Genomic DNA, 25,276 nt, shown 5'->3' with positions numbered 1-25,276 from the left:
CTATTATTACGCTCACACGGTAATTACAGGCTCCGGCCGGGTAGGAATTGCTAAGTGTAGGAGGCAGAATAAAAAGGAGAGAAGGGAGAGGCGAAGGAAGGAACTGAGGTTCATGGGGCCACTTTTCTTACTGTCTAGTGACTCCCCGTAGATGCCGGTGTCGACAGCTTCCCCTTTGCTACGTGGGACTCGGGCCGCCTTGAGAAGCCGGCCTGGAGCTGAGACTGTGGCACCGCTGGCCTGCAGTTCCTCTCCTCCCTGGCCGCCTCCTCCAGGCAGGCCGCCAGGCCCACTTCTGCAGTTAAGCCAGAAGCTGCAGTGGAGCTGGGCTCAAGGAAGAGAGACCCTGTCCCTCTTACACACTAAAAACACCCCTTCTGCCCCTTCCTCTTTGCAATTTGCTTGCTCAAGGTCACTGTGCCTTTCGTGGCGCAAAAGCAAATTTAAAATATCTCAGTGTTATTTTTCCTAGGAAATCACACTCAAGCAGACGGTAATTACCGAGGCAGCCTAGTCATAGGTGTTTGTTAGGCACCACGAGGCTGGCTGGCTGCTGGGAGGAATCAAACAGAGACAAGGACTGAAGAGGGGAGACGTTAGTGGTCAGCTGTGCCGGGTGGAGTTGTTGGCCCAGTGGAGGCCGTGGTAATCCGGAGAGGCAGCATGGAGGAGGTGGCCCTGAGCAGAGCTCCCACCAGCCAGCCAGCCAGCCAGCCTGGCTCCATGAGGCGGGAAACAGCCTGCAGACGCTCAGTGATGGCTCTGGGCTGCATCTTGCAGGACCAGCGGGCTAAGAGGAGGAAAAGCAAGGGGGTGACGCATCCCAGCAGAGAGATGTCACTGGGGGTCCTGGGGAAGCCCGCCTTCCTCTGACAGGCTCTGTTTTCTTCCTTTTCCAGCTCAGCACCTGGCGCAGCCCTGGACCCCTACTCACCCTGCAATAAAAACTGTGAATGCCAAACCGACTCCTTCACACCCGTGTGCGGGGCGGACGGCGTCACCTACCTGTCTGCCTGCTTCGCTGGCTGCAGCAGCACGGTATGTGGCTTCCTCGGGGCGCGGGAGGGCGCGGGGACGCAGGCAGCCGCAGTGGCTTACACCCGAAGGTCAGGGGCAGGGGTGGGCGACCCCACTGGGTCTTCTCTCAGCCTGCCCCTCTCCGGCAAAGCATTTTCCATCAGTAGGATGAGAGGATGTCCTACTGATGGAAAGACATCCTCCTGCAAGAAATCAAATTGGTTTCCAAATAGCACCTCAGGGCAAAGGAAAGGAAACATGCAAAGGAAGCTGTGCGTGTGGAGCCAGAGAAAAAGACTGTGGCCCGAGGCACTCACAGGGCATCCGTGGGGGAGGACGGCTCTGCGGTAATGAGCTCCCCAGCACCAGGAGCATGCAAGGGCAGGCTAGCAAACCATGACCGGGCCGCCCTCTTCCACAGCGGAGACTGGCTGGCATCAGTTCGGCCTCTTCCCTGCGCAGCGCCCTTGGCCTTCTGCGTCTCCATCTCCCACGGCACTTTTTGTGGCTCTTCCCTCCCTGGCTGGAATCAAACAGCTGGAATCACACAGCTGGCAGGAGCCTGCCGCTTCCCATGTTCTCCGCACCGAGACCCCATGCCAAGTGACTGGTCACCAGCTCTGGCAGATCCTACCTGCCAGGGTCTCTGGCGCCTGCCCTTCCGCATCCACGCCACCCCCGCCCTGCTACAGGCCTCCTTCCTCATCTCTGGCTGGGACCAGGGTGATGGTTGCCCAACTGGTCTTCCAGCTCAGGGTCGCCCCCTTCTGGTCTGTCCTCCACACTGCAGCCAGAATGGTCTCTGAGGCATGCGCTTCCCTATTTCTCCCTGCAGCGAGATGACTCCTGCCCGCCAGTGCCCCACTCCAGCCCCCTCCTGTGTCAACCCCTCCCTCCCCTCCTTTGCCTTTGGGGTTCCGGGTGCCCGTCTGTCCTGGAGGCAGCGGTCTCATTTCACGGAGTGGCCTGCTGGTGTCCACCCCGGCTCTTTCCTGGGGCCCAGGGACGCCCCGGTGGGAGGCCAGATAAGAAAAGGACCCAGTGCTGCCCTCCAGGCACCGAGTCGAAATCACCTGCTTCCTGTCCTGGCCACATCCTGTGTCTGGGGAGCAGCCATTTTTATTTTTTTTATTTTTATTTTTTTTGCAGTAGAAAACACTGGTCGTTTATTTTCATTTCCCAAGATGTATTTTCCTTTGCTCTTAACATTTAGATTCCTAGCCAGTTATTAACATTTTTTTTCTATAGAGAAAATAAATCACCGTGGGGGTGGGTGGAGAAGAACTGATTTCTTAAATTAGATGATAAAGCGGTTTCTTTATGTGAGTGGAAATGAATTTTTTTTTAAAAAAGGGAAGGAGCCGGGAGAGGGGTGAAAATAAAAACACCAGCTATTCTTTCTCATGACAACAATGTCATTAATATTCAAGGAGGTATATCATAAGTCGGTGTTGGTTATTGTCCTGTTAGGAGAGTTAAGTACAGGCGAGCGCCCTGAGACCAGAGGATCTCTGCTCTAGAGCATTCTCTGAGGAGCAGGTGTCACTCGGGACAGTGTCCCAGTCCATCGTGGGGTCATCGGCCCTCTGCCGCCTCGGTGAGGAGCATGTCCCATGGAGGAGGGAGGACCGCAGCCCTGTCTCAGATACAGGACGAGGGCTTATACATTTTTATTGATGTCAGAGAGGAAGGAAGGAGAGAGAGAGAGAAACAAACATCAATGATGAGAGAGAATCATGGATCGGCTGCCTCCTGCATGCCCCCTACTGGGGATGGAGCCCGCAACCCGGGCATGTGCCCTGACCGGGAATCGAACTGTGACGCCCTGGTTCATAGGTCGATGCTCAACCACTGAGCCACACCGGCCGGGCTCCACTTCCCAGGTTTCGCATCAGACTCAATACATAGAACACCATCTCCCCCATCGCTGTCCCCTTAGCAAAGCAATCTTCCAATTAGAAATTAGATTATGTGTACGATGAATGGAAATGGATCCATCAGTGCTGAATGTGGGGGGACCCACACAAAAAACAGCTTTACTCGCCAGTATTTTTGACGCAGCTGACGAGTATTTTGTGTTTGCAATGGGAGCTGTCAAAATAGCACGCGGATGCCTTCCTTCAGCAGCAGAAAACGAATCCAAGATCCCAGAGAGTCGTTTTTCTATTTTTGTGGTCTCGGCTTTATTGTAATTATTTATCCCCATCATTGGATGTGAATAGAAACATTTCTCAATGGAAATTAACGTCTGAGTCGTGGCACAGGCGTATGATTCTCAGTGGCTGTGCTTATTCTTGGTTCGTTGGTTTCTTTATTCTTTCAAGTTCTAGACTTTTTAACCTTTTCAAGAAATGATACATTCTTATGGTTCAAAAATCAGGAAGTATAGAAAGGAGGGCGTAAAAACTCTCCTTTCTACCTCGGCCTCCCACTCATCAACCCCCACTCTGCCCAGTGGGTGATAGTATTACTGGTTTCTTGCAGGCTATCTTTCTGGGTTTAAATGCACGTTTAGGGTCTTATTCTGTCCTTTTGTTTGTAGGGTTTTGTTGTCAATGACTTACCTTGGAGTTCTTTTCATATGAGTATAGAGAGAGCACTAGCTTACCTTTTTGACAGCTGTATAGTATTCCACTGTGTAACCAACCCCTGTAGGTAGGCACTCAGATGGCTGCAAAACTTTATTTCTCGCAGTGTTGTGACTCGTGTTGAACTTAGGGCGTTTCGTGCCCAGGCAGGTCTGTCTGGGGGGAAAGTTCTGGTGCTGTAATCACTCAAAGGCACCGGCTCTGGGCAGACTGCTTAGGACAGAGGATCCAGCCCAACAGTGTGTCCCCCAACCTCAGCCCCTGGATAAAGCCCCTGTGCAGGGCACGGTCATAAAGGGGGGCCCTGTTGGAGGCGGGCATAGAGGCTTTGGACATCCCTGCAAACATCCATGTGACTTTGTGGGATAGATAAGCAGAGCCTGTCGCATGTTCTGTGGGTAAAGAAAAGAAGGGAGAAGAAGGAGGCGAGGAGGGAGGGGCTGGGTGGAGGATGTGCGTCCTCAGGAGGACGCACCCGTGTGCCCTGACAGCTGAGCGGCCCTGGGAGGGAGAGCAGGGAGTTGTTTATGATTGTTTTCATTCTGCATTCCTTAAAGGCCCCTGCGCTATCATTATCCCACCTTAATTGGCTGGCCGCTTGCCAGGCACTGCCTCTCCCAGCCCCTGCCCCTCCCTTTGCCATCAGGAATTCCTGGAGCGGGAGCGCGGTGCCCGGGACTGGGCGGCTGGGCAAGAATCCCGGAGGCCACATGGCCACCGTGGCTGTTCTTCCTCCTCTCTGGTCCTATGCTTGATCAGGGTGCTCCCGGCTGTAGCTTGCTCCCCAGCGTCGCCCTGAGCTCCCGGCACCTCTTAGCCCTCTTTGCCTTCTGGCCCCTCGAGAACCTTCCCTTAGCTCCCGCCTCTCTGGGCCCCACGATGGCGGCCACGTCACACCTGACAGGGCACAGCCTTTGTTCCAAGTGCCACACCGGGCACCGGACCAGCAGCAGGATGCAGGCTACCTGATTTACTTCTTTTAATACTCTTCAGTGTAATTATAACTGCATGAGAGAGAGGACAAATTGGCAGGTAATTGCAGTGTTAATTGGCAATGTTTTATCATATTGTGGAAGTGCAATTTCCTCTCTAATTGTATAGGGGCGGGGGGGGGGGCGGGGGCACGTTTGTCTACAGTGCAGCTGACGGAGGGATTCCTGAGCTGGGAGATGAAATACACAGGAGACGGGGCTCAGCTCTCCTCCCCATAAACATGCCTCCATTTGCATGTGTTCTGCAGCCTCCTTAAAACCCTGACTCGTTTGCTCAGGCCTAATTAATGGGATGCGGCGGGATGCGTAATTGGGCTCTGACAGCTCCGGCTGATGGATGGCTTGGGATGGAGGCGCTGGAGGTGCCCACTGAGCAGGGCTGGATGCTTCCTTCCAGAATCTCACCGGCTGTGCGTGCCTGACGACCGGCCCGCCCGAGAACGCCACCGTGGTCCCCGGCAAGTGCCCCAGCCCCGGCTGCCAAGAGGCCTTCCTCACCTTCCTGTGCGTGATGTGTGTCTGCAGCATGATCGGGGCCATGGCCCAGACGCCCTCGGTCATCATCCTCATCAGGTGAGCTGGTAAGGCCCCCGGGCCTGTGACCCATCTTGAGGCCCCTTCCCGCCGGGGCATCAGGTCTCTCACAGACAGAGCCCGGGGGCCATGTGCGTCTCAGCCATCGGCCGAGGCTGCTGGGAATCAGTCCCACTAACCTCACACCACGGGAGAAAGTCAGTCGCCTCAAATGAATGTGCAAAAATAGGGCCAGGGAGCCGGTCACAGCCCTGAGGATCGTATGCCACGCGCACTCCGCAGAGAGCGGGCCTTCGAGCTCTTCATTGGAATGGTACAGAGTGGTTTCCCCAGAAAGCGGGCACTGAGGGTCCAGACAGTGTGAAAGGTCATTCTAGGGACTGTTCTGGGGGGACCAAGCCCGGGAGGTGGGGACTTTTCGCAACGAGGAAGCGTGACGCCGTCAGGTGCCTTTCCTCGGGGCAGGCACCGGGACTGGATAGAGGCGGGTTAACCGCACTGGGCCAGCCGGGGGCCACGTCATGCTAGTCCCGTTGATTTCTCAAAAGGGCCCGAGAGTGACCCCGGTGTCGGGTTCTGGCCAGTTAGTGAGCCACAGGGCGAATGTCTCCCCAGGTGATGTTCCCGGGTACGTGGGACCTGTCACCCCAAGATGCTGCCTTGTCCTGGCCAAGGCGAGGTGCCTTTCAGTGAAGACTGTATGGGCCCGATTTGTATTCTGCCCCTTATGACAAGATTAGCTCTGCTTATTAAACACTTATCTTGTCAACGCAGTTACCATTATTTTCCACTCTAGGCAGGGAAGGTGGAGGGGAAAACCCACTGGTAATTTCCTAGGAGGGCGCTGCTGGGTTGCAGCGCATGACTCGGGGTCTATTAGTGACAGCGGAGTGATGAGAACCTCTCTCTTGCCTCCTCTCCTCTGCACACGTAGGACCGTCAGCCCTGAACTCAAGTCTTACGCGCTGGGAGTTCTTTTCCTCCTCCTTCGCTTGCTGGGTACGTACCCTCTCCTTAGTCCCTCAGTAATGAATCGGAGGCCGAGGCCCAGGTGAGTGGCTGTCAGTGAAATGGTCCCGTTGCTTGAATTTGTCCTTTTTTTCTCTGATGTTTAATGATAGAAACTTCAGAGATCTTACAGAAAAATCAGAGAAGCTGGAAGTATGCGCATTTTGCCCAGGGTTTAGACCTAAACTCAGGAAGTGGCAAAGTTTTCATTCACGCCAACTCTGATTCCTCCTTGGCATGAGGAGGAAAAGGTGATGGCACCAATGTGGGAAAATTGATGGTGTAATTTGGTACCTGCATAGAGCCCTGCCTAGAGTGGAAGGTGCCAAATTACAGCCCCCAGCCTGTGACATGCTTCATTTGTGGGGCTGCCGGCTGGGAGGGAGGGAGAGAGGGAGGGAAGGCGAGAGGGAGGGAGGGGGAGGGAGGGAGAGGGCGAGGGGAGAGGGGGAGAGGGAGGGGGAGGGAAGGAGAGAGAGAGAAAGAGAGAGAGAGAGAGATATCTCAGTGCCTTGCAAATGGAAACCGCACCCTTTAAATTTTTCCAAACTGATTTGATTTATGCCCCTGAGGTTTCCGGGATGGGCAGTGTGACCTTCACCCTACAGAGCCTCCATTCCCGGGTGAGGTGTGGACAGAGAGGGTTAAGGTTACGATGGGGAAACGGGGTGGGAATGGCCCACCATTCTCTCAGGGTCCTGGGCCCCGGGCCCTGCTGGGGCAAATCTGGAAAGGCCAACCCGGGTCCCCAGCTCTCAGCTGTGCCCCGCCCTCTCCCTCTACCACATGATTGATGCGTTATGAACAGAGCTTTGGCAAGGCCAAGGTCAAGAGAGGAAAACTCTTCTTTCTTGAATAATAGGGCAGTGGTCTTCTGTCACGGACATTAACGGCAAATCAGTGCGGAACGGGAAATGACCGTGCTCTCTGTTTTCAGAGTAAATATTCATTATTCGAAGTATAAGCCACGGATGAGCACAAAGAATGGATTTTAGAAATATTTAGAAGCGTGCTTGTAAAAGTAAAAAAAAAAAAAAGGGCTACAAGATATAGTCGGGGAAGAGGTCTATAATATGTGTGGTTACGACTTTTATGATGAGACCGATTCCCACGTAACTGGCATATCAAAGAAGAAAACACCCACCTTGGATTCATTAGGAAAATGAGCCCCTCTTGGGGGAATCGGCCCCGCTCGCTGCCTCTCCTGCCGGCAGCAAAGAATTTCTGATCAGTTGCCGTGGTCATTTCCCTGCACTAATGCCCAGGGAAAGGCCTTAGAATCTCAACTCTGTTAATAATACACGATGTTGGTGCACACGGGGACACTTATAAGGCGTATTCGTCTTATTTCTTTTCCTTTCTTTCTTTATTAAGGTATTACGTATGTGTTCTTATCCCCCCCATTGCCACCCCCTACCTCTCCCCACTCATGCCCTCACCCCCCTACTGTCTGTGTCCATTGGTTTTGCTTATATGCATGCATACAAGTCCTTTGGTGATCTCTCCCCCTTACCCCCACCCACCCCCCACCTTCCCTCTGAGGTTTGAGCCTCGGACCAATGCTTCTCTGTTTCTGGATCTGTTCTTGTTCATCAGTTTATGTTGTTCATTGTGTTCTACAAATGAGTGAGATCATGTGATATTTATCTTTCTCCGACTGGCTGATTTCACTTAGCATAATGCTCTCCAGGTCCACCCATGCTGTTGCAAATGGTAGGAGTTCCTTCCTTTTTACAGCAGCGTGGTATTCCATTGTGTAGATGTACCACAGTTTTTTTAATCTGTCTTATTTCTAAGTCATGGAAAAGAGATGTGTTGTAAGTGTGACAATGCCCAGGTAAGAATGGGTATAGCAAGAACTTAAAGGAAAGCATCGCTGCCTTTCTGACATTGTGCTGTTATGACTAAAGCCCCTGCAGGGGATAACCATGGTGATTTTTAACTGAGGTACAAGGTACGTGAGTCAGATGCCCTCCCACCCACATTCACTCCAAGTGGGCCGGACAGATAGGTAGACGAATGTGTAATATCTGGTAGCAAGTTGGGGATCCTTATTTTTAAAAAAATGTATTTTTGATTTCAGAGAGGAAGGGAGAGGGAGAGGTAGAAACATCAATAATGAGAGAGAATCATTGATTGGTTGCCTCTAACACACGCCCACTGGGGATCTGCCTGGCTCCATCGTGGCCTCTGTGGGAAGAGGCCTACCACCAACCTCACACTCTAGTCTAGTCTAGTCTAGTTTAGTCTGCCTGGCTCCAACCTGGGCCCTGTGGGAAGAGGCCTACCACCAACCTCACTAGATTACATTAGATTAGTGAACCTGGGCATGTGCCCTGACCAGGAATCCAACCATGAACCATTGGTTCATAGGTTGATGCTCAACCATAGAGGCAGGCCAGCCGGTAAGGGACCCTTATTTCAGAAAGTACTTAAAACATTCCACATACACATTCATGGGGAAAACAACATTTATTTAGCACATGAGGTGTACTGAGCTGCGGGGACCATATTCCCGAAAGTGAGAACAGCCCTGCTCTTCAGCAGCGTCTTGGAGGCTGACTTAGGAAGGGAGGAGTTGCTCAACAGCGGAGTTAAGGTAGAGGTCTCTGGATGCCTAAACAGATACAGCGGACTCAAAACACAAGGAAAAATACTTAGGTTAAGAACACATGGGAAGATATATCGGAAAACTTCATGAGATGTGGGGATAATGTGAAGACAGATATTACAATGATATTGCATATATAATGTGACAATTTTCAGATCACTGAATGATACCTTAATTATTTTTAAATGAGTAGGTCTAGGCAAAGAAACCAACAAGGCATTGTATGGAATGGAATTCAAAAACTATTACTGTGATAAACAACAAGACATAAACAAGTCAAGGAAACAGAATAGAGTGTGAGGTTAGTGGAAGAACTCTTCCCATAGAACGCACGATAGAGCCAAGGCAGATAGATTACACTAGACTGTGAGGTTAGTGGTGGGCCTCTTCCCGAAGAGCCCACAACACAGCCAAGTCAGACTACACAGACTAGACTAGACTAGAATAGAATAGACTGCCTTGACCCAAAACTGGACTCATTGGGAAGAGGCCTATCACCAACCTCACACACTAGTCTAGTCTAGTCTAATGTAATCTAGTCAGGTTGGTGGTACGCCTCCTCCCAGAGAGCCCATGACTGAGCCAGGCAGACTAGACTAGACTAAACTAGATTACAGTGTGAGGTTGGTGGTAGGTCTCTTCCCACAGAGCCCAGGAGGGAGCCAGGCAGAATAGACTAGACTAAACTAGAGGGTGAGATTGGTGGTAGGTCTCTTCCCACAGAGCCCAGGAGGGAGCCAGGCAGACTAGACTAGACTAGAGTATGAGATTAGTGGTAGGCCTTTCCCACAGACCCCATGGGGGAGACAAGGACGACTACACTAGTATAGACTAGACTACACTAGACTGCCTTGGCCCCATCCTGTACAGAGTGGAAAGAGTCCTACCACCAACCTCACACTTTAGTCTAATCTAATGTAAAGAAGTCAGGATGGTGGCAGGCTCCTCCCCACAAGCCCAGGTTAGAGCCAGGCAGATTAGACTAGAGTGTGACATTGGTGGTAGGCTTCTTCCCAAAGACACCACGATGGAGGCAGGGAGACTAGACCAGACTAGACTAGATTAGACTAGAGTGTAAAGTTGGTGATAGGCCTCTTCCTGAAGAAACCAGAACTGAGCCAGGCAGACTAAACTGGACTAGAATAGATTAGAGTATAAGATTGGTGGTAGGCCTCTTCCCGTAGAGTCCACGAGAAAGACAAGGCAGATTACACTAGAATAGACTAGACTGCCTTGGCCCCTTCCTAGACACAGTGAGAAGAGGCTAACCACTACCTCACATTCTAATCTACTCTAATCTAATGTTATCTATTGAGATTGGTGGTAGGCCTCTTCCCACAGAGCCCAGGACTGAGCCAGGTGGACTAGACTAGAATAGAATAGACTAGAGTGTGAGGTTGGTGGTAGGCCTCTTCCCACAGAACCCAGGATGGAGCCAGGTGGACTAAATTAGAATAGAATAGACTAGAGTGTGAGGTTGGTGGTAGGCCTCTTCCCACAGAGCACAGGATAGAGCCAAGCAGACTAGACTAGACTAGACTAGACTAGACTAGACTAGAGTAGACTAGATTATAGTGTGAGGTTGGTGGTAGGCCTCTTCCCACACAGCCAGGATGGAGCCAAGCAGACTACACTAGACTAGACTAGACTAGACTAGACTAGACTAGACTAGAGTAGACTAGATTATAGTGTCAGGTTGGTGGTAGGCTTCTTCGCACAGAGCCTGGGATGGAGTCAGGCAGACTACACTAGACTAGACTAGAGTGTGAGGCTGGTGGTAGGCCTCTTCCCACAGAGCCCAGGATGGAGCCAGGCAGACTACACTAGACTAGACTAGACTAGAGTGTGAGGTTGGTTTTAGGCGTCTTCCCACAGAGCCCAGGATGGAGCCAAACAGACTTCACTAGACTAGACTAGACTTTGAGGTTGGTGGTACTCCTCTTGCCACAGAGCTCAGGATGGAGACAGGCAAACTACACTACACTAGACTAGAATAGAGTGTGATGTTGGTTTTAGGCCTCTTCCCACAGTGCCCAAGATAGAGCCAAACAGACTTCACTAGACTAGACTAGTATGTGAGGTTGGTGGTAGGCCTCTTCCCACACAGCCCAGGATGGAGCCAGGCAGACTACACTAGACTAGACTAGACTAGAGTAGAGTGTGATGTTGGTTTTAGGCCTCTTCCCATAGTGCCCAGGATGGAGCCAGGCAGACCACACTACACTAGACTAGACTAGACTAGAGTGTGAGGTTGGTGGTAGGCGTCTTCCCATATGCCCAGGATGGAGCCAGACAGACTACACTACAATAGACTAGACTATAGTACGATGTTGGTGGTAGGCCTCTTATCTCAAAGCCCAGGATGGAGCCAGGCAGACTACACTATACTAGAATACACTAGACTAGACTAGACTAGACTAGAGTGTGAGGTTGGTGATAGGCGTCTTCCCACATGCCCAGGATGGAGCCAGGCAGACTACACTAGACTACACTAGACTAGATTACAGTGTGAGGTTGGTGGTAGTCCTCTTCCCACAGAGCCCAAGATGGAGCCAGGCAGACTACACTAGACTAGACTAGACTAGAGTGTGAGGTTGGTGGTAGGCGTCTTACCTCAGAACCCAGGATGGAAACAGGCAGACTACACTAGACTAGACTAGAGTGTGATGTTGGTGGTAGGCGTCTTCCCACATACCCAGGATGGAGCCAGGCAGACTATACTACACTAGTCTAGACTAGACTAGACTAGACTAAACTATAGTACGATATTGGTGGTAGGCGTCTTCCCACAGAGCACAGGATGGAGCCAGGCAGACTACACTAGACTAGACTAGACTAGACAAGACTAGAGTGTGAGGTTGGTGGTAGGCGTCTTCCCACATGCCAAGGATGGAGCCAGGCAGACTACACTATACTAGAGTAGACTAGACTAGAGTATGAGGTTGGTGGTAGGCGTCTTCCCACAGAGCCCAGGATGGAGCCAGGCAGACTACACTAGACTAGACTACACTAGACTAGACTAGAGTGTGAGGTTGGTGGTAGGCGTCTTCCCACAGAGCCCAGGATGGAGCCAGGCAGACTACACTAGACTACACTAGACTAGACTAGACTAGACTAGACTAGACTATAGTGTGAGGTTGGTGGTAGGCGTCTTCCCACAGAGCCCAGGATGGAGCCAGGCAGACTACACTAGACTAGACTAGACTAGACTAGACTAGAGTGTGAGGTTTGTGGTAGGCGTCTTCCCACAGAGCCCGGATGGAACCAGGCAGACTACACTACACTAGACTAGAGTGTGTGAGGTTGGTGGTAGGCCTCTTCCCACAAAGCCCAGGATGGAGCCAGGCAGACTACACTAGACAAGACTAGACTAGACTATAGTATGATGTTGGTGGTAGGCGTCTTACCTCAGAGACCAGGATGGATCCAGGCACATTACACTAGACTAGACTAGACTAGAGTGTGAGGTTGGTGGTAGGCGTCTTCCCACATGCCCAGGATGGAGCCAGGCAGACTACACTATACTAGACTACACTATACTAGACTAGACTAGACTAGACTAGAGTGTGAGGTTGTTGGTAGGCGTCTTCCCACATGCCCAGGATTGAGCCAGGCAGACTACACTACACTAGACTAGACTAGACTAGAGTGTGAGGTTGGTGGTAGGCCTCTTCCCACAGAGCCCAGGATGGAGCCAGGCAGACTACACTATACTAGACTACACTAGACTAGACTAGACTAGACTAGAGTGTGAGGTTGGTGGTAGGCGTCTTCCCTCAGAGTCCAGGATGGAGCCAGGCAGACGACACTACACTAGACTAGACTAGACAAGACTAGACTATAATACGATGTTGGTGGTAGGTTTCTTACCTCAAAGCCCAGGATGGAGCCAGGCAGACTACACTAGACTAGACTACACTAGACTAGACTAGACTAGAGTGTGAGGTTGGTGGTAGGCGTCTTCCCACATGCCCAGGATGGAGCCAGGCAGACTACACTAGACTACACTAGACTAGACTAGGGTGTGAGGTTGGTGGTAGGCGTCTTCCCACAGAGCCCGGGATGGAGCCAGGCAGACTACACTAGACTAGACTAGACTGGAGTGTGAGGTTGGTGGTAGGCGTCTTACCTCAGAGCCCAGGATGGAGCCAGGCAGACTACACTACACTACACTACACTAGACTGGACTAAACTATAATACGATGTTGGCGGTAGGTGTCTTACCTCAAAGCCCAGGTTGGAACCAGGCAGACTACACTACACTAGACTAGACTAGAGTGTGAGATTGGTGGTAGGCCTCTTCCCACAGAGCCCGGGATGGAGCCAGGCAGACTACACTAGACTAGACTAGACTAGAGTGTGAGGTTGGTGGTAGGCGTCTTACCTCAGAGCCCAGGATGGAGCCAGGCAGACTACACTACACTACACTACACTAGACTGGACTAAACTATAATACGATGTTGGCGGTAGGTGTCTTACCTCAAAGCCCAGGATGGAGCCAGGCAGACTACACTTTACTATACTACACTAGACTAGACTATAGTACAATGTTGGTGGTAGGCCTCTTACCTCAAAGCCGAGGATGGAGCCAGGCAGACTACACTAGACTAGACTAGACTAGAGTGTGAGGTTGGTGGTAGGCGTCTTCCCACAGAGCCCAGGATGGAGCCAGGCAGACTACACTAGACTAGACTACACTAGACTAGACTATACTAGACTAGAGTGTGAATTTGGTGGTAGGCGTCTTCCCACATGCCCAGGATGGAGCCAGGCAGACAACACTAGACTACACTAGACTAGACTAGGGTGTGAGGTTGGTGATAGGCGTCTTCCCCAATGCCCAGGATGGAACCAGGCAGACTACACTACACTGGACTAGACTAGAGTGTGAGGTTGGTAGTAGGCGTCTTCCCACAGAGCCCAGGATGGAGCCAGGCAGACTACACTATACTAGACTAGACTAGAGTGTGAGGTTGGTGGTAGGCGTCTTCCCACAGAGCCCAGGATGGAGCCAGGCAGACTACACTATACTACACTACACTACACTAGAGTAGATTAGAGTGTGAGGTTGGTGGTAGGCCTCTTCCCACAGAGCCCAGGATGGAGCCAGGCAGACTACACTACACTAGACTACACTAGTCTAGAGTGTGAGGTTGGTGGTAGGCGTCTTCCCACATGCCCAGGATGGAGCCAGGCAGACTACACTATACTAGACTACACTAGACTAGACTAGACTAGAGTGTGAAGTTGGTGGTAGGCGTCTTCCCTCAGAGCCCAGGATGGAGCCAGGCAGACTAAACTACACTAGACTAGACTGGACTAGACTAAACTATAATACGATGTTGGTGATAGGTTACTTACCTCAAAGCCCAGGATGGAGCCAGGCAGACTACACTATACTATACTACGTTAGACTAGACTATAGTACAATGTTGGTGGTAGGCCTCTTACCTCAAAGCCCAGGATGGAGCCAGGCAGACTACACTAGACTACACTAGACTAGAGTGTGAGGTGGGTGGTAGGCGTCTTCCCACAGAGCCCAGGATGGAGCCAGGCAGACTACACTAGACTAGACTACACTAGACTAGACTAGACTAGAGTGTGAGGTTGGTGGTAGGCGTCTTCCCACATGCCCAGGATGGAGCCAGGCAGACTACACTAGACAAGACTAGGGTGTGAGGTTGGTGGGAGGCGTCTTCCCACATGCCCAGGATGGAACCAGGCAGACTACACTACACTAGACTAGACTAGAGTGTGATGTTGGTTTTAGGCCTCTTCCCACACAGCCCAGGATGGAGCCAAACAAACTTCACCAGACTAGACTAGACTTTGAGGTTGGTGGTACTCCTCTTGCCACAGAGCTCAGGATGGAGACAGGCAAACTACACTACACTAGACTAGAATAGAGGGTGATGTTGGTTTTAGGCCTCTTCCCACAGTGCCCAAGATAGAGCCAAACAGACTTCACTAGACTAGACTAGAGTGTGAGGTTGGTGGTAGGCCTCTTCCCACAGAGCCCAGGATGGAGCCAGGCAGACTACACTAGACTAGACTACACTAGACTAGACTAGACTAGAGTGTGAGGTTGGTGGTAGGCGACTTCCCACACAGCCCAGGATGGAGCCAGGCAGACTACACTAGACTAGACTAGACTAGACTAGAGTGTGAGGTTGGTGGTTGGCCTCTTCCCACAGTGCCCAGGATGGAGCCAGGCAGACCACACTACACTAGACTAGACTAGACTAGAGTGTGAGGTTGGTGGTAGGCGTCTTCCCATATGCCCAGGATGGAGCCAGACAGACTACACTACAATAGACTAGACTATAGTACGATGTTGGTGGTAGGCCTCTTATCTCAAAGCCCAGGATGGAGCCAGGCAGACTACACTATACTAGACTACACTAGACTAGACTAGACTAGAGTGTGAGGTTGGTGGTAGGCGTCTTCCCACATGCCCAGGATGGAGCCAGATAGACTACACTAGACTACACTAGACTAGATTACAGTGTGAGGTTGGTGGTAGTCCTCTTCCCACAGAGCCCAAGATGGAGCCAGGCAGACTACACTAGACTAGACTAGACTAGAGTGTGAGGTTGGTGGTAGGCGTCTTACCTCAGAACCCAGGATGGAAACAGGCAGACTACACTAGACTAGACTAGAGTGTGATGTTGGTGGTAGGCGTCTTCCCACATACCCAGGATGGAGCCAGGCAGACTATACTACACTAGTCTAGACTAGACTAGACTAGACTAAACTATAGTACGATATTGGTGGTAGGTTTCTTACCTCAAAGCACAGGATGGAGCCAGGCAGACTACACTAGACTAGACTACACTAGACTAGACTAGAGTGTGAGGTTGGTGGTAGGTGTCTTACCTCAGAGCCCAGGATTGAGCCAGGCAGACTAAACTAGACTACACTAGACTAGACTAGACTAGACTATAGTGTGAGGTTGGTGGTAGGCGTCTTACCACAGAGCCCAGGATGGAGCCAGACAGACTACACTAGACTAGACTAGACTAGACTACACTAGGGTGTAAGTTTTGTGGTAGGCGTCTTCCCACAGAGCCCGGATGGAGCCAGGCAGACTACACTACACTAGACTAGAGTGTGTGAAGTTGGTGGTAGACCTCTTCCCACACAGCCCAGGATGGAGCCAGGCAGACTACACTGGACAAGACTAGACTAGACTATAGTATGATGTTGGTGGTAGGCGTCTTACCTCAGAGACCAGGATGGATCCAGGCACATTACACTAGACTAGACTAGACTAGGGTGTGAGGTTGGTGGTAGGCGTCTTCCCAAATGCCCAGGATGGAGCCAGGCAGACTACACTAGACTAGACTACACTAGACTAGACTAGACTAGAGTGTGAGGTTGGTGGTAGGCGTCTTCCCACATGCCCCGGATGGAGCCAGGCAGACTACACTAGACTACACTAGACTAGACTAGGGTGTGAGGTTGGTGGTAGGCGTCTTCCCACAGAGCCCGGGATGGAGCCAGGCAGACTACACTAGACTAGACTAGACTGGAGTGTGAGGTTGGTGGTAGGCGTCTTACGTCAGAGCCCAGGATGGAGCCAGGCAGACTACACTACACTACACTACACTAGACTGGACTAAACTATAATACGATGTTGGCGGTAGGTGTCTTACCTCAAAGCCCAGGTTGGAACCAGGCAGACTACACTACACTAGACTAGACTAGAGTGTGAGATTGGTGGTAGGCCTCTTCCCACAGAGCCCGGGATGGAGCCAGGCAGACTACACTAGACTAGACTAGACTAGAGTGTGAGGTTGGTGGTAGGCGTCTTACCTCAGAGCCCAGGATGGAGCCAGGCAGACTACACTACACTACACTACACTAGACTGGACTAAACTATAATACGATGTTGGCGGTAGGTGTCTTACCTCAAAGCCCAGGATGGAGCCAGGCAGACTACACTTTACTATACTACACTAGACTAGACTATAGTACAATGTTGGTGGTAGGCCTCTTACCTCAAAGCCGAGGATGGAGCCAGGCAGACTACACTAGACTAGACTAGACTAGAGTGTGAGGTGGGTGGTAGGCGTCTTCCCACAGAGCCCAGGATGGAGCCAGGCAGACTACACTAGACTAGACTACACTAGACTAGACTATACTAGACTAGAGTGTGAATTTGGTGGTAGGCGTCTTCCCACATGCCCAGGATGGAGCCAGGCAGACAACACTAGACTACACTAGACTAGACTAGGGTGTGAGGTTGGTGATAGGCGTCTTCCCCAATGCCCAGGATGGAACCAGGCAGACTACACTACACTGGACTAGACTAGAGTGTGAGGTTGGTGGTAGGCGTCTTCCCACAGAGCCCAGGATGGAGCCAGGCAGACTACACTATACTAGACTAGACTAGAGTGTGAGGTTGGTGGTAGGCGTCTTCCCACAGAGCCCAGGATGGAGCCAGGCAGACTACACTATACTACACTACACTAGACTACACTAGACTAGACTAGAGTGTGAGGTTGGTGGTAGGCGTCTTCCCACAGAGCCCAGGATGGAGCCAGGCAGACTACACTACACTACACTACACTACACTACACTACACTAGAGTGTGAGGTTGGTGGTAGGCGTCTTCCCACAGAACCCAGGATGGAGACAGGCAGACTACACTATACTAGACTACACTAGACTAGACTAGACTAGAGTGTGAAGTTGGTGGTCGGCGTCTTACCTCAGAGCCCAGGATGGAGCCAGGCAGACTAAACTACACTAGACTAGACTGGACTAGACTAAACTATAATACGATGTTGGTGATAGGTTACTTACCTCAAAGCCCAGGATGGAGCCAGGCAGACTACACTATACTATACTACGTTAGACTAGACTATAGTACAATGTTGGTGGTAGGCCTCTTACCTCAAAGCCCAGGATGGAGCCAGGCAGACTACACTAGACTACACTAGACTAGAGTGTGAGGTGGGTGGTAGGCGTCTTCCCACAGAGCCCAGGATGGAGCCAGGCAGACTACACTAGACTAGACTACACTAGACTAGACTAGACTAGAGTGTGAGGTTGGTGGTAGGCGTCTTCCCACATGCCCAGGATGGAGCCAGGCAGACTACACTAGACTAGACTAGGGTGTGAGGTTGGTGGGAGGCGTCTTCCCACATGCCCAGGATGGAACCAGGCAGACTACACTACACTAGACTAGACTAGAGTGTGATGTTGGTTTTAGGCCTCTTCCCACACAGCCCAGGATGGAGCCAAACAAACTTCACCAGACTAGACTAGACTTTGAGGTTGGTGGTACTCCTCTTGCCACAGAGCTCAGGATGGAGACAGGCAAACTACACTACACTAGACTAGAATAGAGGGTGATGTTGGTTTTAGGCCTCTTCCCACAGTGCCCAAGATAGAGCCAAACAGACTTCACTAGACTAGACTAGTATGTGAGGTTGGTGGTAGGCCTCTTCCCACCGAGCCCAGGATGGAGCCAGGCAGACTACACTAGACTAGACTACACTAGACTAGACTAGACTAGAGTGTGAGGTTGGTGGTAGGCCTCTTCCCACAGAGCCCAGGATGGAGCCAGGCAGACTACACTAGACTAGACTAGACTAGACTAGAGTGTGATGTTGGTGTTAGGCCTCTTCCCACAGAGCCCCCGATGGAGCCAGGCAGACTACACTAGACTAGACTAGACTAGACTAGAGTGTGAGGTTGGTGGTAGGCGTCTTCCCATATGCCCAGGATGGAGCCAGACAGACTACACTACAATAGACTAGACTATAGTACGATGTTGGTGGTAGGCCTCTTATCTCAAAGCCCAGGATGGAGCCAGGCAGACTACACTATACTAGAATACACTAGACTAGACTAGACTAGAGTGTGAGGTTGGTGTTAGGCGTCTTCCCACATGCCCAGGATGGAGCCAGATAGACTACACTAGACTACACTAGACTAGATTACAGTGTGAGGTTGGTGGTAGTCCTCTTCCCACAGAGCCCAAGATGGAGCCAGGCAGACTACACTAGACTAGACTAGACTAGAGTGTGAGGTTGGTGGTAGGCGTCTTACCTCAGAACCCAGGATGGAAACAGGCAGACTACACTAGACTAGACTAGAGTGTGATGTTGGTGGTAGGCGTCTTCCCACATACCCAGGATGGAGCCAGGCAGACTATACTACACTAGTCTAGACTAGACTAGACTAGACTAAACTATAGTACGATATTGGTGGTAGGTTTCTTACCTCAAAGCACAGGATGGAGCCAGGCAGACTACACTAGACTAGACTACACTAGACTAGACTAGAGTGTGAGGTTGGTGGTAGGTGTCTTACCTCAGAGCCCAGGATTGAGCCAGGCAGACTAAACTAGACTACACTAGACTAGACTAGACTAGACTATAGTGTGAGGTTGGTGGTAGGCGTCTTACCACAGAGCCCAGGATGGAGCCAGACAGACTACACTAGACTAGACTAGACTAGACTACACTAGGGTGTAAGTTTTGTGGTAGGCGTCTTCCCACAGAGCCCGGATGGAGCCAGGCAGACTACACTACACTAGACTAGAGTGTGTGAAGTTGGTGGTAGACCTCTTCCCACACAGCCCAGGATGGAGCCAGGCAGACTACACTGGACAAGACTAGACTAGACTATAGTATGATGTTGGTGGTAGGCGTCTTACCTCAGAGACCAGGATGGATCCAGGCACATTACACTAGACTAGACTAGACTAGGGTGTGAGGTTGGTGGTAGGCGTCTTCCCAAATGCCCAGGATGGAGCCAGGCAGACTACACTAGACTAGACTACACTAGACTAGACTAGACTAGAGTGTGAGGTTGGTGGTAGGCGTCTTCCCACATGCCCCGGATGGAGCCAGGCAGACTACACTAGACTACACTAGACTAGACTAGGGTGTGAGGTTGGTGGTAGGCGTCTTCCCACAGAGCCCGGGATGGAGCCAGGCAGACTACACTAGACTAGACTAGACTGGAGTGTGAGGTTGGTGGTAGGCGTCTTACGTCAGAGCCCAGGATGGAGCCAGGCAGACTACACTACACTACACTACACTAGACTGGACTAAACTATAATACGATGTTGGCGGTAGGTGTCTTACCTCAAAGCCCAGGTTGGAACCAGGCAGACTACACTACACTAGACTAGACTAGAGTGTGAGATTGGTGGTAGGCCTCTTCCCACAGAGCCCGGGATGGAGCCAGGCAGACTACACTAGACTAGACTAGACTAGAGTGTGAGGTTGGTGGTAGGCGTCTTACCTCAGAGCCCAGGATGGAGCCAGGCAGACTACACTACACTACACTACACTAGACTGGACTAAACTATAATACGATGTTGGCGGTAGGTGTCTTACCTCAAAGCCCAGGATGGAGCCAGGCAGACTACACTTTACTATACTACACTAGACTAGACTATAGTACAATGTTGGTGGTAGGCCTCTTACCTCAAAGCCGAGGATGGAGCCAGGCAGACTACACTAGACTAGACTAGACTAGAGTGTGAGGTGGGTGGTAGGCGTCTTCCCACAGAGCCCAGGATGGAGCCAGGCAGACTACACTAGACTAGACTACACTAGACTAGACTATACTAGACTAGAGTGTGAATTTGGTGGTAGGCGTCTTCCCACATGCCCAGGATGGAGCCAGGCAGACAACACTAGACTACACTAGACTAGACTAGGGTGTGAGGTTGGTGATAGGCGTCTTCCCCAATGCCCAGGATGGAACCAGGCAGACTACACTACACTGGACTAGACTAGAGTGTGAGGTTGGTAGTAGGCGTCTTCCCACAGAGCCCAGGATGGAGCCAGGCAGACTACACTATACTAGACTAGACTAGAGTGTGAGGTTGGTGGTAGGCGTCTTCCCACAGAGCCCAGGATGGAGCCAGGCAGACTACACTAGACTACACTACACTAGACTACACTACACTAGACTAGACTAGAGTGTGAGGTTGGTGGTAGGCGTCTTCCCACAGAGCCCAGGATGGAGCCAGGCAGACTACACTATACTACACTACACTAGACTAGACTAGAGTGTGAGGTTGGTGGTAGGCGTCTTCCCACAGAACCCAGGATGGAGCCAGGCAGACTACACTATACTAGACTACACTAGACTAGACTAGACTAGAGTGTGAAGTTGGTGGTCGGCGTCTTACCTCAGAGCCCAGGATGGAGCCAGGCAGACTAAACTACACTAGACTAGACTGGACTAGACTAAACTATAATACGATGTTGGTGATAGGTTACTTACCTCAAAGCCCAGGATGGAGCCAGGCAGACTACACTATACTATACTACGTTAGACTAGACTATAGTAAATGTTGGTGGTAGGCCTCTTACCTCAAAGCCCAGGATGGAGCCAGGCAGACTACACTAGACTACACTAGACTAGAGTGTGAGGTTGGTGGTAGGCGTCTTCCCACAGAGCCCAGGATGGAGCCAGGCAGACTACACTAGACTAGACTACACTAGACTAGACTAGACTAGAGTGTGAGGTTGGTGGTAGGCGTCTTCCCACATGCCCAGGATGGAGCCAGGCAGACTACACTAGACTAGACTAGAATAGAGTGTGAGGTTGGTGGGAGGCGTCTTCCCACATGCAAAGGATGGAACCAGGCAGACTACACTACACTAGACTAGACTAGAGTGTGATGTTGGTTTTAGGCCTCTTCCCACACAGCCCAGGATGGAGCCAAACAAACTTCACTAGACTAGACTAGACTTTGAGGTTGGTGGTACTCCTCTTGCCACAGAGCTCAGGATGGAGACAGGCAAACTACACTACACTAGACTAGAATAGAGGGTGATGTTGGTTTTAGGCCTCTTCCCACAGTGCCCAAGATAGAGCCAAACAGACTTCACTAGACTAGACTAGTGTGTGAGGTTGGTGGTAGGCCTCTTCCCACAGAGCCCAGGATGGAGCCAGGCAGACTACACTAGACTAGACTACACTAGACTAGACTAGACTAGAGTGTGAGGTTGGTGGTAGGCGTCTTCCCACATGCCCAGGATGGAGCCAGGCAGACTACACTAGACTAGACTAGACTAGAGTAGAGTGTGAGGTTGGTGGTAGGCCTCTTCCCATAGTGCCCAGGATGGAGCCAGGCAGACCACACTACACTAGACTAGACTAGACTAGAGTGTGAGGTTGGTGGTAGGCGTCTTCCCATATGCCCAGGATGGAGCCAGACAGACTACACTACAATAGACTAGACTATAGTACGATGTTGGTGGTAGGCCTCTTATCTCAAAGCCCAGGATGGAGCCAGGCAGACTACACTATACTAGAATACACTAGACTAGACTAGACTAGAGTGTGAGGTTGGTGTTAGGCGTCTTCCCACATGCCCAGGATGGAGCCAGATAGACTACACTAGACTACACTAGACTAGATTACAGTGTGAGGTTGGTGGTAGTCCTCTTCCCACAGAGCCCAAGATGGAGCCAGGCAGACTACACTAGACTAGACTAGACTAGAGTGTGAGGTTGGTGGTAGGCGTCTTACCTCAGAACCCAGGATGGAAACAGGCAGACTACACTAGACTAGACTAGAGTGTGATGTTGGTGGTAGGCGTCTTCCCACATACCCAGGATGGAGCCAGGCAGACTATACTACACTAGTCTAGACTAGACTAGACTAGACTAAACTATAGTACGATATTGGTGGTAGGTTTCTTACCTCAAAGCACAGGATGGAGCCAGGCAGACTACACTAGACTAGACTACACTAGACTAGACTAGAGTGTGAGGTTGGTGGTAGGTGTCTTACCTCAGAGCCCAGGATTGAGCCAGGCAGACTAAACTAGACTACACTAGACTAGACTAGACTAGACTATAGTGTGAGGTTGGTGGTAGGCGTCTTACCACAGAGCCCAGGATGGAGCCAGACAGACTACACTAGACTAGACTAGACTAGACTACACTAGGGTGTAAGTTTTGTGGTAGGCGTCTTCCCACAGAGCCCGGATGGAGCCAGGCAGACTACACTACACTAGACTAGAGTGTGTGAAGTTGGTGGTAGACCTCTTCCCACACAGCCCAGGATGGAGCCAGGCAGACTACACTGGACAAGACTAGACTAGACTATAGTATGATGTTGGTGGTAGGCGTCTTACCTCAGAGACCAGGATGGATCCAGGCACACTACACTAGCCTAGACTAGGGTGTGAGGTTGGTGGTAGGCGTCTTCCTACATGCCCACGATGGAGCTAGGCAGACTACACTATATTAGACTAGACTAGACTAGAGTGTGTGGTTGGTGGTAGGCGTCTTCCCACAGAGCCCAGGATGGAGCCACGCAGACTACACTAGACTAGACTAGGGTGTGAGGTTGGTGATAGGGGTCTTACCTCACAGCCCAGGATGGAGCCAGGCAGACTACACTAGACTAGACTAGATTAGTCTATAGTGTGAGGTTGGTGGTAGGCGTCTTACCAAGAGCCCAGGATGGAGCCAGGCAGACTACACTAGACTAGACTAGACTAGACTAGAGTGTGAGGTTGGTGGTAGGCCTCTTCCCACAGAGCCCAGGATGTAGCCAGGCAGACTACACTAGACTAGACTAGACTAGACTATAGTGTGAGGTTGGTGGTAGCCATCTTCCCACAGAGCACAGGATGGAGCCAGGCAGACTACACTAGACTAGACTAGACTAGAGTGTGAGGTTGGTGGTAGGCGTCTTCCCACATGCCCAGGATGGAGCCAGGCAGACTACACTAGACTAGACTACGGTGTGAGGTTGGTGGTAGGCGTCTTCCCACATGCCCAGGATGGAGCCAGGCAGACTACACTAGACTAGACTAGACTAGACTAGAGTGTGAGGTTGGTGGTAGGCCTCTTACCTCAGAGCCCAGGATGGAGCCAGGCAGACTACTCTAGACTAGACTAGACTAGACTAGAGTGTGAGGTTGGTGGTAGGTTACTTACCTCAAAGCCCAGGATGGAGCCAGGCAGACTACACTATACTGTACTACACTAGACTAGACTATAGTACAATGTTGGTGGTAAGCCTCTTATCTCAAAGCCGAGGATGGAGCCAGGCAGACTACACTAGACTACACTAGAGTAGTGTGTGAGGTGGGTGGTAGGCGTCTTCCCACAGAGCCCAGGCAGACTAACCTAGACTAGACTACACTAGACTAGACTAGACTAGAGTGTGAGGTTGGTGGTAGGCGTCTTCCCACATGCCCAGGATGGAGCCAGGCAGACTACACTAGACTAGACTAGAGTGTGAGGTTGGTGGTAGGCGTCTTCCCACATGCCCAGGATGGAGCCAGGCAGACTACACTAGACTAGACTAGACTAGACTAGACTATAGTGTGAGGTTGGTGGTAGGCGTCTTCCCACAGAGCCCAGGTTGGAGCCAGGCAGACTACACTAGACTAGACTAGAATATAGTGTGAGGTTGGTGGTAGGCGTCTTCCCACAAAACCCAGGATGGAGCCAGGCAGACTACACTATACTAGACTAGACTAGACTAGAGTGTGAGGTTGGTGGTAGGCCTCTTCCCACAAAACCCAGGATGGAGCCAGGCAGACTACACTAGACTAGACTAGATTGTGAGGTTGGTGGTAGGCATCTTCCAACATGCCCTGGAAGGAGCCAGGCCGACTACACTAGACTAAACTAGACTAGACTAGAGTGTGAGTTTGGTGGTAGGCGTCTTACCTCAGAGCCCAGGATGGAGACAGGCAGACTACACTATACTAGACTAGACTAGACTAGAGTGTGAGGTTGGTGGTAGGCATCTTCCCACAGAGCCCAGGATGGAGCCAGGCAGACTAGACTAGAATAGACTATAGTGTGAGGTTGGTGGTAGGCCTCTTCCCACAAAACCCAGGATGGAGCCAGGCAGACTACACTATACTAGACTAGACTAGACTAGACTAGAGTGTGAGGTTGGTGGTAGGCGTCGTCCCACATGCCCAGGATGGAGCCAGGCAGACTACACTATACTAGACTAGACTAGACTATACTAGACTAGACTAGACTAGAGTGTGAGGTTGGTGGTAGGCGTCTTACCTCAGAGCCCAGGATGGAGCCAGGCAGACTACACTATACTAGACTAGACTAGACTTGACTACAGTGTGAGGTTAGTGGTAGGCCTCTTCCCACAGAGCCCAGGATGGAGCCAGGCAGACTACACTAGACTAGACTAGACTAGACTAGAGTGTGAGGTTGTTGGTAGGCGTCTTCCCACATGCCCAGGATGGAGCCAGGCAGACTACACTAGACTAGACTAGACTAGACTAGACTAGACTAGACTAGAGTGTGAGGTTGGTGGTAGGCGTCTTCCCACAGAGCCCAGGATGGAGCCAGGCAGACTACACTATACTAGACTACACTAGACTAGAGTGTGAGGTTGGTGGTAGGCGTCTTCCCACAAGCCCAGGATGGAGCCAGGCAGACTACACTAGACTAGACTAGACTAGACTATAGTGTGAGGTTGGTGGTAGGCCTCTTCCCACAAAGCCCAGGATGGAGCCAGGCAGACTACACTAGACTAGACTAGAGTGTGAGGTT

At 51.3% G+C, this 25,276-nt stretch overlaps 1 protein-coding gene across 4 annotated transcripts in view; it reads left to right on the top strand.

The window, feature by feature from the left end:
* Positions 1-25,276, top strand: part of SLCO3A1 (solute carrier organic anion transporter family member 3A1) — a 207,994-nt gene that overhangs the window by 129,551 nt on the left and 53,167 nt on the right. For all 4 annotated transcript variants that reach the window (XM_054713286.1, XM_008156470.3, XM_028132591.2 and 1 more), the window contains exons 7-9: positions 900-1,038; positions 4,995-5,170; positions 6,066-6,130. In XM_054713286.1, the coding sequence (XP_054569261.1) occupies positions 900-1,038; positions 4,995-5,170; positions 6,066-6,130 (380 nt within the window). The remainder of the gene's footprint in view (positions 1-899; positions 1,039-4,994; positions 5,171-6,065; positions 6,131-25,276) is intronic.

Source organism: Eptesicus fuscus, chromosome 25 (genome assembly GCF_027574615.1).
Source record: "Eptesicus fuscus isolate TK198812 chromosome 25, DD_ASM_mEF_20220401, whole genome shotgun sequence".
In the NCBI taxonomy this organism is placed as follows: Eukaryota; Metazoa; Chordata; class Mammalia; order Chiroptera; family Vespertilionidae; genus Eptesicus; species Eptesicus fuscus.
This window is presented reverse-complemented; position numbering and strand designations above follow the sequence as displayed.